Consider the following 13558-nt stretch of genomic DNA (forward strand, 5'->3'; position numbering starts at 1 on the left):
GCCATATATATATATATATATATATATATATATATATATAATAGCTATTTTGCTTAAATTTTTATGATATGTAGAAGTGAAAAAATGATGACGACAGGGTGCTCCTGTCTGAGTTTGGCCCTCCTGTCAGCTGTGCCCTGCCCTCTCCTCAGATTCCCTTCCAGTGGCTTCTGCCAACTGTGGGGGGGCCTGGGCCACTGTGGCCACTGTCCCAGCCCCTCAGAACTCCTACTCAACCTTTCACACTTTAATTTGGTCCTGAAAGTTCATCACAGGGTTTTACTTTCTACTCCAGGACTGGTTTTGTTTTTATAAAAAAAAAAAAAAAAAAAGTGAAAACACCAACGTGTGAAATGCCTTAGGGTGCCCACTGGAGGGCGGGTGGGCAGGCAGGCAGGCAGCCCCATGAGGCCTGCAGCAGAGCTCTTCAATGTTCCTTTTCTCAGAACTGTGAGTGAGCACCTTCTGACCAGTAATAAAAAATCTTGGAGTTTTCCACGGCCCCATCCCTGAGTCTGTCTGTGACTGGGTGGAGCAGGGCTGACACGGGAGAGCAGGCAACAGCCCACAGGTGGCATGGGGGAGGAGTGTGGGGCACTATTCTGCTCAGCGCCAGAAGCAGGCAGTGGGAGGTTGGTCTGGATGGGGAGGGGCGGGGATGGAAGACCTGGTGGGACAGGGTCTGGGCCAGGAAGGCTGCAGAGGGCTGAGGTGGCACCTACTGGAGGGTCACAGTTTGGCCTGAGGCCAGGCCAAGGCCCTCACCACTCTCCACAGGGAACGCTGGCCCTGGTGAGGTCTAGGGTTGCTCAGTGACCATGACCTGACCTCAAGCAACTTGGATCACTAGTTCCCAGGACCCAAACAAGGGTGGCTGGTCTGGCCCAGTGGGTCCTCCTCCCACTGCCAGCACTTCCAGGTGACAGGATGGAGTGGGGCAGGGCACCACAGGGGCATCAGAGCCAGGCTCTAGCCACCTGTCCCAACACCCCAATGCTGTGGGATCCAAGGCTGGTACCGTACAACTCCTTCCAGGGCCTTAACTTTCCCATCTGTGGGGAGGCAGGCACTGGTGAGTCCCTGCCGAGGTGCTGGAGGGACAGCCCTCACTGGAGAGAAGGGCGTGGGGTGATCCCTGGGCAGGTAAGTAGATCCCACATGCATGCCGCAACTAAGAGTCCACAGGCTGCAACTAAGAGACCACATGCCGCAACTAAGAGGCTGCCTGCCGCAACCAAAAGATCCCACATGCCGCAACAAAGATCCTGCACACAGCAACGGAGATCCCACGTGCCGCAACTAAGACCTGGCACAGCCAAACAAATAAATAAATATTAAAAAAAATTAAATGGCTTATGGAGTTAGACTTTGATGAGTTAAGTATTGGACTGGCCAAAAAGTTCATTCGGATTTTCCCACAACATCTTACTGAAAAACCCAAACGAACTTTTTGGCCAGCCCAATATTATGTAAAACATATAGAGGAATAGGAATACTAAATTTCAAAAACTGAGAAAAAACACTATGTGGGGGAGAAATTTTCAGTCAATCTAAAAGAAAGCAGGAAAGGAAAGGGAAAAGGAATGCAGATAAGCTGGAATAAAAATTTAAAAATAAGAAGATGGAAATAAGTTAACCAATATATCAATAATTACACAAAATTTAAACAAATGCTTTGGGTAAGAACAAAAAATATCAAATACAAACAAAATCCCACTATATGCTAGTTACAAGAAAACACCTAAAACATAAGTATACAGACAAGACAGACTTTGAGACAAAAAATACTACTAGATGTCAACTTTCAGAAAATAAAGCAATCACTTCTTGGCCTTTTGGCTATGATCAAGGGTAGAAAATTTAAAAAGCCACTTTATAATGATAAAAAGTAAAATTCATAGAGTTCTAAAACTCACAGGCACCTAGTAATATCTCAAAATAAAGTAAAATGGACACAATCAGAAGGAGAAATAGATAAATCCACAATCATAATGGAAGATTTTAACATCTCTCTCCCAGTAATGAGAGCTCAGACAGACCAAAAATATCAGCAAGGGTTCAAACAACACAATTAACATCTGGTAACAGGCACATACAGAGAATTACACGTAACTGCAAAATACATATTTTTGAAATGCACACAGAATATTTATGAATATTAGCCACATACTTGGGCCAGTTGTCAAGCCTCAGCAAATTTCAAAGGACTGGCATACAGACCACATTCTAATATCACAATGAAAGGTCAAAATCAATAACGAAAAGATAATTAGAAAAAGCAACCATGTTTGAACATTAAGAAATATGCTTTTAGGGCTTCCCTGGTGGCGCAGTGGTTGAGAGTCCGCCTGTCAATGCAGGGGACATGGGTTCGTGCCCCGGCCCGGGAGGATCCCACATGCCACAGAGCGGCTGGGCCCGTGAGCCATAGCCGCTGAGCCTGCACGTCCGGAACCTCTGCTCTGCAGCAGGAGAGGCCACAATGGTGAGAGGCCTGCGTAACACACACACACACAAAAAAAGATATATGCTTTTAAAATAACTCATGGATCAAAGAAGAAATCAAAAATCAGAAAATACAATTAAAAATTAAAATATTATATACCTAAACTTCTAGGACATAAATAAAGCTGTACTTAGAGGGAAATTTATAGCCTAAAAGCTCATGTTGAAAAGAATAAAGGCTAAATAATGAGCTAAACATCCAATTTGAGTAGGAAAATGAGCATTAGGATAAACTCAAAGGACACATAAGGAAATTACGATCACAAATTAATGAAAGAGAAAACAAACATAATAGAAAGGACCAAGAAAGCTGAGGTTGATTCTTAGAAAAACTAAAACTGACCAACTTTAATGATAAGGAAAATGGAAGGAGGAAATGGATGAACCCAAAAAACAATATTTGGAATGAAAAGAGGATATAGAGATGCTACAGATATTTTAAGGGTATTGTGAATAACTCTGTAACAACATCTTTGAAAACTGAGATAAAATTCTAGAAAAATAAAACTTAAAACTGACTCAAAAATTAGAAAAACCTGAATAGTATTATAACCTTTTAAAAATTCAGTCAGTTAAAAAATCTCCCCACACATATACACACAAAACTCCAGACACAACTGACCAAGGACTAACCAACCTTACAGAAACTATCCCAAGAGGGATACTCCCCAACTCATTTCTTGAGGCTAGTATAACCTGGTCACCAAAACCTAACAAGGACAGTACAAGAAAGGAAAATCACAAACTAGTGTCACTCACATGCTGGTACAATTCAAAACAAAATATTAACAAATCTAGAAATATAGAAAAATTATAATCACTCCAGAAGTGCAAGGTTTAGCCTATGAAAAAGTAACCAATGTAATTCACCATGTTAACAAATTAAAGGAGAACACTGAATGGTCATCTCAATGGATGCAGAAAACACTTGAGAAAAAATTCAACATGCATCAATGATATTTAAAAGGAAAAAAACGCTTAAAAATAGGAATAGAAAGAAACTTCCTTAAGCTGAGGAATGATATCTACCAAAGGGGGAAAAAGCTTTCTCTGTGAGATAGAGAACAAAAGATACCCATTTTTACCCTTTACATTCAACACTGTATTGGCAGTCCTAGCCAATGCAACAAGGCAAGAAAAATGTGAGGTATGAGAACTGGCAAAATTATCATTGCTCCCAGATGATGTATCAAAGAAAATCCAAAAGAATCTAAAGATAAAATAGAATCATCAATATATAAAAATCAATTACATTTTTATTTGCTAGCAACAAATTGTCAGGAAATAAAGTTTTAAAAAATATTATTTACAGTAGCATCAAAAATCATCAGATACCTAGGATATATAGGTACATACATAGTAACAAAGGACATACAAGACTTCTGAAGGGAAAATCACAATACTTTCTTGAAAGACACTAAAGAAAGATCTAAATTAATGGAGAGTTATACCATCTTCATGGTTTGGAAGGCTTATAAAGATATCAATTCTTCTCAAACTGATGACATACAATCAATTCCAATGAAACCCCTATAGCTTTTCTCATGGAGCTTGATAAAATGCTTCTAAAATTTATATGGAAATGCAAAGGACCAAGAATAGTCAAGACACTCTTGAAGCAGAAAAAGTGGCAAGACCAGCTCTACTAGATATCAAAACTTATTGTAAAACTATAATAAATAAATCAGTGTGGTGTTGGCATAGAGAAACAACAAATGTAACTGAATAAAAATTCAGAAACAGATTCATACATATATGAACATTCGATATATGAGAGAGGTCGCACTGTAGATTAATGAGAAAGGTAAGACTTTTCAATAAGGGGTATAAGGACAATCAGGAAGGAACTGGAGCTCTACCTCATACCATACACAAAAGGCAATTTCAGGTGGATTAAAGGTCTATATGTGAAAGACAAAACTATAAACACTTTAGAAGACAATACAAAACAGTATCTTCATGACCTCAGGATAGGGAAGGATTTCTTAAATAAGTTACAAAAAATGCAAACAGTAAAAGACTGATAAATTAGTCTATATTAAAATTAAGAGGGACTTCCCTGGTGGCGCAGTGGATAAGACTCCGTGCTCTGGGGGCCCAGGTTCGATCCCTGCTCAGGGAACTAGATCTCACATGCATGCTGAAACTAAGAGTTTGCATGCCACAACTAAGGAGCCAGCGAGCCTCAACTAAGGAGCCCATGTGTCACAACTAAGGAGCCCACATGCTACAACTAAGGAGCCTACAAGCTGCAACTAATGAACCCACGTGCCACAACTAAGGAGCCCGCCTGCCGCAACTAAGGAGCTCACCTGCTGCAACTAAGACCTCATTCAAGAAAATCAAAAAAAAAAAAATTAAGAACGTCTCATCAAAAGACTATAAAAAGAGAGCTAAAACAAAGTATGCCAAAGAGTGGAAGATTTTTGCAACACAGATAACTTATAAAGAACTTGTATCTAGAATATACAAAAATACAAATCAATAAAAAGAAGACAAAAGAGTAGAAAAATGGGAAAAAGTCTTGAGCAAACACTTTATCAAAGAAGAAATTCAAACAGTCAATAAACATGAAAAGATACTCAACCACATTAGACATCAGGTAAATGCAAATTAAACCATAATGAGATAACACTACACACCCTTCAGACTGGCAAAAAACAAATCAAGTATAGCAATATCAAGTGTAGGTGAGGAAGTAGAGGAATGAAGCACTTAGTGCCAATGGGCATGTAAATTGATACAACTGCTTCTGAAAAGAATTTGGCATTATCTAGTAAAGTTGAAATCGGCATGGCCTATGATGCAGCAAGTCTCCAAGGATTATGCATGCAACAGGAGACATAAACATGAATGTCCACAGATGTACTGTAATAGCAAAAAGCTAGATACAACCCAAATGCCAGAGACATGGATTTTTAAAACTGTGGTAGGTTCTGTTGTAGGTATAATTTGTTTTTTTTGTTTTTTTGTTTTTTTTTTTGCGGTACGCGGGCCTCTCACTGTTGTGGCCTCTCTCGGTGCGGAGCACAGGCTCCGGGCGCGCAGGCTCAGCGGCCATGGCCCACGGGCCCAGCCGCTCCGCGGCATGTGGGATCCCCCCGGACCGGGGCACGAACCCACATCTCCTGCATCGGCAGGCGGACTCTCAACCACTGCGCCACCAGGGAAGCCCCGTGTAATTTGTTTTTATTACTGTATAATATTCAGCACTACGATACACTAGTGAAGATGAATAAATTACAGCTACACTCAACAACATGCGTAAATTTCTGGAACATAATATTGAAAAGAAAACAAATTGCAGAATAGTAAATAAAATGTTATGTCCGGGACTTCCTGGTGGCAGAGTGGTAATGAATCCGCCTGCCAATGCAGGGGACACGGGTTGGAGCCCTGGTCCGGGAAGATCCCACATGCCGCGGAGGAACTAAGCCCGTGTGCCACAACTTCCGAACCTGTGCTCTAGAGCTCGCAAACCACAACTACTGATCCCCTGCGTGCCACAACTATTGAAGCCTGCGTGCCTAGAGCTCCACAACAAAGACAAGCCATCGCCATGAGAAGCCCGTGTGCAACAACAAAGACGCAACACAGCCAAAACTAAATAAATAATGTATTTTTTAAAAAAAGTTATGTCCATTTAAGTTCAAAAACAGGCAAAACAGGGCTTCCCTGGTGGCGCAGTGGTTGAGAGTCCGCCTGCCGATGCAGGGGATGCGGGTTCGTGCCCCAGGCCGGAAAGATCCCACATGCCGCGGAGCGGCTGGGCCCGTGAGCCATGGCCGCTGAGCCTGCACGTCCAGAGCCTGTGCTCCGCGACGGGACAGGCCACAGCAGTGAGAGGCCCACGTGCTGGGGGGAAAAAAAAAAAAAAAAAAAAAAACAGGCAAAACAAAGCAATTATTTAGAAATGCAAACCAACATGGTAAAAGTATAAGAAGAGCAAAGAAAAGATAAACACAGAATTCAGGTCTGTGGTTACCACTGAGCAAGGAAGAAAGGGGAAAGGACCCAGGAGGGGCACACCGGGATTATTAAGCAATAATAATGTGTTTTCTTAAACCAGGTGATGGATGTACACTGCATATTCTTCTTACCTTATAAATTTTTTATTATTTTTTTTTTGCGGTACGCGGGCCTCTCACTGCTGTGGCCTCTCCTGTTGCGGAGCACAGGCTCCGGACGCGCAGGCTCAGCGGCCATGGCTCAAGGGCCCAGCCGCTCTGGCTCCGCGGCATGTGGGATCTTCCCGGACCGGGGCACGAAGCCGTATTCCCTGCATCGGCAGGCGGACTCTCAACCACTGTGCCACCAGGGAAGCCCCCTTATAAATATTTTATACAGTATTCTTTTGTAGCTGCTCAATGTCTAATAAGAATAATCGCTAAAACAGTAGCTTAAAGGAGAAAAAACCCACATGATTTTATCAATAGATGCATTTGACAATGGGGGATGGGGACGGGGGCCTCACAACCCACATTTCATTCTGTGTAACTGGTGCCCCCTGGTGCTCAACTCAGACAAGATTGACAGCCACGGCTGCATCCCAGAAGCCCCAAGTTTAAAAAACAAGACAACAGCATCAACAAAAACAGAAAAAACTCTTTCCACACTTTAAAGACCAGTCACCAAAACCAACAGACAATATTCTGCTCAACCCTAACATGTGGATTTCCATCCTCATCAGAAAAAAGACCTGGATAATTAACTATTCAACACTGTTCCAGAGGTTCGGCAATTAAAACTGGCATACTGGCAAATTTGCACATTTTATCTAAAAATACAAGTTTATTTTGAAAACTACCAGAGTTTATAAGATAGAAAATAAATTATATTAAACAATTTGCTTTTCTATATATTAATAATCAGGAATAGAGATGGGGGAAAATTCCATTCACAATAATGACAAATAACATAAAACAGGAATAAAATGAGAAAGTTACACAACCCATATGAAGAAATAAAATCTTACTGGAAGATCTAAAAGGAGTCAAACAAATGGAAAACCATTTCGTATCGTCTAGGGAGATTTAAAATCATAAAAATGTCAACTCTCCCATAACTTACATCTAAATTTAATGCAATTATAATTTAAATCCCAATGGAACTTGTTGTGGAAGCGGGCAGGGACAGGAGAGAACTGGATTACGTGATTTTAAATTTCATGAGAGAAGAAATTCTAAGAATAGCCTGGAAAACTATTTTAATAAGAAAAACAGCGAGGGAGATTGATCCATCTAGATGCTAATGACGCCCCCAAAGCTAGTTTCAGGTAGGACCTCACCCCTCGCGTCAGAATCGCCTGTCCAGCTGGTAACAGGCTGTCTCCATTGACATATGTAAGGGTCATCTCAAGCCCAACAGGTCCAAAACCAAATAGAATGAATATAAATAATGACCTAGGTGGTTCGTTTAAGAAACGGGGGTGGCATAAGTGAATTTCCATCTGGAAAAACCAAAACCAAAGTCTGACTCCTGCCTAACCGCAGATACTAAAATATTTCCCAAAGGGAGTGGAGGTTGACACAAAAAACTTTAATACAGTGCAACAAAATGCAAGAGAATGTTTGCAGGTGAGTAGAGGGGAAAGGACTTTCTTAAACATGATAGGAAACCCCAAAACCTTTCAAGAAACACCATGAACCAGGCCAAGGACAGACAAACCAGCAGAAAAGCAAGTTGTGAGCCGAGGTCATGAAACCCAAGAGGCCTCAGGTCCCGAGAGTCAGCGGGCTGGACCTTCAGGGGAAATTACCTGGAAAGGGTATTTCAAAATGTAAAACATGCAGCTTCGGGCTTCCCTGGTGGCGCAGTGGTTGAGAGTCCGCCTGCCGATGCAGGGGATACGGGCTCGTGCCCCGGTCCGGGAAGATCCCACATGTTGCAGAGCGGCTGAGCCTGCGCTTCCGGATCCTGCGCTTCCGGAGCCTGTGCTCCGCAACGGGAGAGGCCACAGCTGTGACAGGCCCGCGTACCGCAAAACAAAAAACAAAAAAGACATGCAGCTTCCTTCCCAGGTCCTCTGTCTTGCAGACGTAAAAGCACCACACCATCAAGGACATCCATACCAAAAAGTTTTCTGTAATGACCACAAAAAGTTGGAAAACAACCGGGTAAAAGCTTTCACCTGTGCCCGGGCTTAATACGCAGACTCCAGCGGAAAAAATTCCCCACTTCTCTGCTTGGGGTCTGAGCTGGACACTGGATCCCCTAGGCCTTCCCTCCGCTGGCCCTAGGATGTGGGACCCCCGAGGCCTTCGTCCCCAGGCTGGGCCCTGGGCGGGCCTTGTACACCCAGAGTTTGCTCACAACTCCCTACCCTCGCCCCGTCTGAGGCTCGGACGCCCACCCACCTGGGCTCGGGCACGTAGGCAGGCTCGTGACGTTCCCAGGGCGCATGCGCTGGGCGCAGAACACGTGCCAGGCCGCTGCACCGCGCAGGCGCCATTGCGCGCCTGCCTTGAGGGCCTGGAGGAGGGTGGGAGGGGTGCTCTCCGCCTCCCGCAACCGTTGGCGACCTGGGAGAAGGCAGGCGCCCGGATGGGACTGAGCGTTGGACACCCCCATAGCCTCCGGAGAGAGATGGCCGAGGGCCGGGTCCTGGACGTGTTCTCTGCGCCGGGTGAGAGTTTGCAGCCAGTCCCCGGGCTTGTGCTGTGTTATGGTAACTGATGATTTAGCGTAAGGAACTCAAAACTCTTCCTTCTGACAATTAGGGGTTCTCCTCGCAGCGCCCCCAAACCCGGCTAGTGCCGGACTGGCTTAAATGGTGGGGAACTGGGTAGGGGAGTGAGAACCCAGAGCTTAAACAGAGTAAGAAGTGGGGAAGAAAGGACCATAAATTCAAAGTTGTGGATTAGAGCTGCCCACTGCTTCCCGAGAACTGCAGTTGCTCGGGCAGGAAGTGGCCCCAGAGAGTCCCGTGGAAGCATCTCAGCAGAGTCCAGAGGGGACAAGAAAGGAGGGATGTGTCTATCAGACCCTTCCCCTGTCCCTGGTCCAGGTTGGCCTCAGTGGCATGGGCTCCCCTATCTCCAGGCCCTTGGCTGGAAGCTGCTGAGAAAGCCCGAGCCCCAGGAAGTAGCAGGGGCAACCTGCTTTGCGGACCGAAGGCGGCTGGATCGAAGACCTGCCCTCCTCACCTCGGAGGCCAAAAGGCCATAGGGTAACACCCCACGAGGGCCAATGAGTAGGCCGTGGAAGGCCTACAGGCAGCAGGTGGGGCCAGTGAATCTTGTAAGCAAAGATAAGGGGTCAGGGCAGCAAGGGCTTTGGGGCCCCATTCCAACCGTCTATATGGGCCTCTGGATAAATTTCTGGTGGAGAACTACGACTTAGTAAGCCAGAAAATCTCTACTGTCATCCAACGCCTTTATTTTAGAGGAGGAAAAGGGGACCCAGGATGGGCAGTGATTTGTCTGAAGCCTTGTGAGCTGAAAGAAGGAAATTTCTGCAGGATCCACCAGGGGTCCTAGTTGGGCCTGGCACATTCCAAGTTACTGCCATGAAAACTGCCAGACTGAAAAACAGGCTTGGCAACATTTGGGCTCATTCCTGAGTGGGATTGTCCCTCGCCAGGCCCTTCCTCTGTCCAGTCTGTGTCTTGCTCACTATGGAGAGGGTGCCCCCAGCAGTGCTGAGGACAGTTGGAGGCCTCAAACATGGCAGCAGAGAACGCATGTTCTTTTGTAGCTCTGCCTCCCGTGGACAAGCTGGCTGTCCACCTGCTCAGGAACCAAGAGCAATGTGGCCGTTCCAAAGGAAGCCTCAGAGGTTCCATCTCCAGCAAAGGGCAGAATCCTCCAGTGGAATTTTGAGGATGTTTCAGGTATCTAAGCAACTGCCAGCGGGTCCCTTACAGCCTGGCCCAGATGCAGGACAGCCTTACATCGGGGACGAGTAGCCAGTGGAGGCACGGCCTGCTCAGACCAAATCTTGTGTTCTGTGTAAAAGGGAAAGAAGTTTGAGCTCTATCAGTCTTAACACGGATTGGTCTGTAGAGCTGTGGATGCTTGCCCAGTGCTGCTTGAACCACGGGTCTAAAAGACAGTCATGTCTTTCAAGGGGAACTAGACCCAACAAGAGGAACCAAAAAGCAGTGCCACTCACAGGAGGAACCAGAGAAGTTTCTCTCAGCCTATTAACCTATGCCTTCCTTTGGTAAACAATGTCAAACCCTTGTCCTGACCTAGTAATACAGTATTGATGTGGGGTTTGTAATGCTAAATCCATGGGACACTTAGGGGCTGAGGGGTGATAATAAGGTGAACATTTCCCTGAGGACTTGCCCCTTGTTTTTCATCTGATTTACAAAGTCCCTACCCCAAGACTCAGAACTACAGCTGTGTCCCAGAGAGAAACACAACCGGCCAACAAAGATGTTCAATCTCACGTAAATTAATTCAAACCAACTCAAAAATCCATCACTTTTCACCTTTCAGATTAGTAAACAGTTCAGATGGAAGAGACTACAGACAGGCAAGTGGGAGTGGGGGGCAAGGAATATACTGTTGGTGGGAGTTGAAATTGGGAAGTCTTTTCTGGAATGTATCTTAGAATTTTTAATGCATCCACCATCTAACAGCCATTTCTCTCTTTGGATCTTAACCCTGTATAAACCCTGATCTGAGTTAACGATTAAGTACACATGTATACACACACACACACTCATCACAGCACTTTTCATAAACATGAAAAACCAAAATCTCTATAAATGGGACCACTAAATGACAGTACATCCAAGACGATGAAATGCTATGTGGTTGTTCAGAAGAATAAAGTAGATCCATGTGAGCTCTTCAGAAACAAGTCCCAAGATTTACTAAGTGAGAAACAGGCAGAAACAGAACAGTAAATGTGTAGTTGTGTGCTCAGGACGGATACTCTTTCCAGGGAAAGTGAGCATTGGGGGGCAGGGGGGTGGGGAGGAGGGAGCCTTGCTTTTCATGGTCCAGCCTTTCGTACTGTTTGAATTTTTACCATATGCGTGTGTCACTTGAAAAAAAAAAAAAAAAGAAAACAGGAAAGTCCCCATCCCTCCTACTCCTTAAAAACAAGGGTCGCTGCACTCATTCACCTTCTTGCCGCCTTGAACTCAGGACCTTCCTGCCACAGCCCCGCCAGACCATCTTCTTCTCCCAAGTTTTAGACAATTCCAAGCAGGTTAGTTATCCAGGACAAGGAAGGGGGAGGAACCCCTGCATCTTATCTTCCCACCCAGAATGGAAGGAGCTCTGCCTGGAAGCAGGCTGCATTCAGCACAGCTGTGGTTGGATTTAAACAGCAAAGTAGGAACGCCCAGAAGTTGAAGCTAAAATGTTTAAGAAATTCAGTATTTCAGTTTCTATGGGTGTCCAGGAGAATGAAGACATAAGACAAGGTGGTGGAGATGAGGAAGAATCTGAAGACAGTTTAAAGCCACAGTGGTGGAAAGAATGAAGAGGAGGAAGGTGCTGGATTTTACTAAGAGAAGAAAACAGACTGAGTTCAGGAGTCTCACCAGTAAACGTTTATAGTATTGCATTTTGATTACAGGTATGTAAATAAAAAACTTGAGTATTACCCTCTGGTAAAAATGCAGAACCAGCTTGCACTTAGATTAAAACAGCAGGTTTGGGGACAAAAATGGACCATATGCTGCCTGTGATGGAAGAGAGCGAGCTGGACAGGAGAGGAACCGCCAGCTCAAGAAGCCCTAAGACTCTTAGCGAATCTTCAGAGGAAGAGGTCAGGGCCTCTCTGAGTGGTACTTCCCCAAAAGAGCCCTTGCCCAGGGATGTGGTTTGGAGAAGTCCCAAACCCACAAGTCACAGGTGCTTCTGGCCACGTGCACAAGTGGGTAAAGACCTCCGATTCCCATGGGGCCTGCCTCCCTCACCAGCGCTTCCCAGCCTACTGGAGTCTTCACAGGGCAGCACGTGGCCACTGCTGACCAGAGGTGGGTAGATGCTGGAAACACACCGAGAGGTCTGAATCGCAGACCAGTGGCACAAAAACCATAGTTCCTGTGCCTTCAGAAAACCCAAAGTCCCCAAATAAAGGGGGAAGAAGAGAGCTGGGAGAAATCAAACCAGAATTTTTCCAATGGCCATTAAAGAGAAAATTCAGCAACTCTTGCCTTTGTCTTTGACCCTGAGAAGTTGAGGGACACAGCTGTATGAGGCTGTGACCAGGTGGGAAGGAAGACATGGTGTGCTTCCTGCAGAGCCACCTCTGGAGTCCCTGTGGCTCAGTGACCCCCTCCTCCCATCTGCCCCAAAGCAGGGACTTCGACTGGGCCTGGTGGGGCCGGACAGGGGGGACGCAGTAAGAGAAAAAGCAGCACCAGGCTCTCCAGATGGCCGGGACCATTGAGGAAGGTGCGCTCCCTAGGACCCTGCCACACCCACAGACGAGGCCGCCACCAACCAGCACAGGGGCTCCTTCACACACATGGTCCTTTCCTAAAAGGAATCCTTTGGAATTCAAACATTCAGTGTGTTACCCAGGTCAGCAGTCTGACCAGAGTCGGATCTGTCCATGCCACAACCTGGACTCAAGTTTTTGAGGCAGGAAACCTCACTGTCCACTGTTAGTTCTCCAGCAGGGAGAACTTAGGTGGTGGATGGGGAAGTTGAACAGGAGGATCTTTCTTCCCCAAGCTGTCTGGACGGTGCCACAGCCATGACCGACCACTTGGGCCACCACTCACATCCCCAACCTGAAGCAGGAGCCATGAGACACGGAGCTGCTCAGCGCTGAGCCTCCTCCTGACCGTGGCCCTGTGGGGATCCCCTGGATTGGAGCTCCTGGGGGAGCACCAGCCTGGGGGGCCCTGCCCCTCCCCGAGCCCTGCCCCTGGAGCCTCCCCAACTTCCAAAGAGCACTGGATTCACCACATCTTGAGGAGCCAAGAGAAGCAGCTCAGACTTGGCATCCTGCTTCTGTTCTCTGCCCAAGAGTCACCAAAAAAAATGTATGGTCTCACAGCAGGCACAGCATCTTGTTTCTTTTAAAAAATAAATATTTATAAACGTAGGGAGGAAGATTCAAAGAATCAGAGTCTCTTTCC

At 45.7% G+C, this 13558-nt stretch overlaps 1 protein-coding gene across 1 annotated transcript; it reads left to right on the forward strand.

The window, feature by feature from the left end:
* The first annotated feature begins 9048 nt into the window (after positions 1-9048).
* On the forward strand, positions 9049-12651 carry LOC103073524 (putative uncharacterized protein C22orf27). The gene is given in 6 exon segments (XM_082931211.1): positions 9049-9130; positions 12229-12257; positions 12259-12320; positions 12353-12407; positions 12409-12445; positions 12488-12651. Coding segments are annotated over 6 exon segments (429 nt in total).
* Positions 12652-13558: the final 907 nt, after the last annotated feature.

This window comes from Lipotes vexillifer, unplaced genomic scaffold (assembly GCF_000442215.2).
Source record: "Lipotes vexillifer unplaced genomic scaffold, Lipotes_vexillifer_v1.1 scaffold691, whole genome shotgun sequence".
In the NCBI taxonomy this organism is placed as follows: domain Eukaryota; kingdom Metazoa; phylum Chordata; class Mammalia; order Artiodactyla; family Lipotidae; genus Lipotes; species Lipotes vexillifer.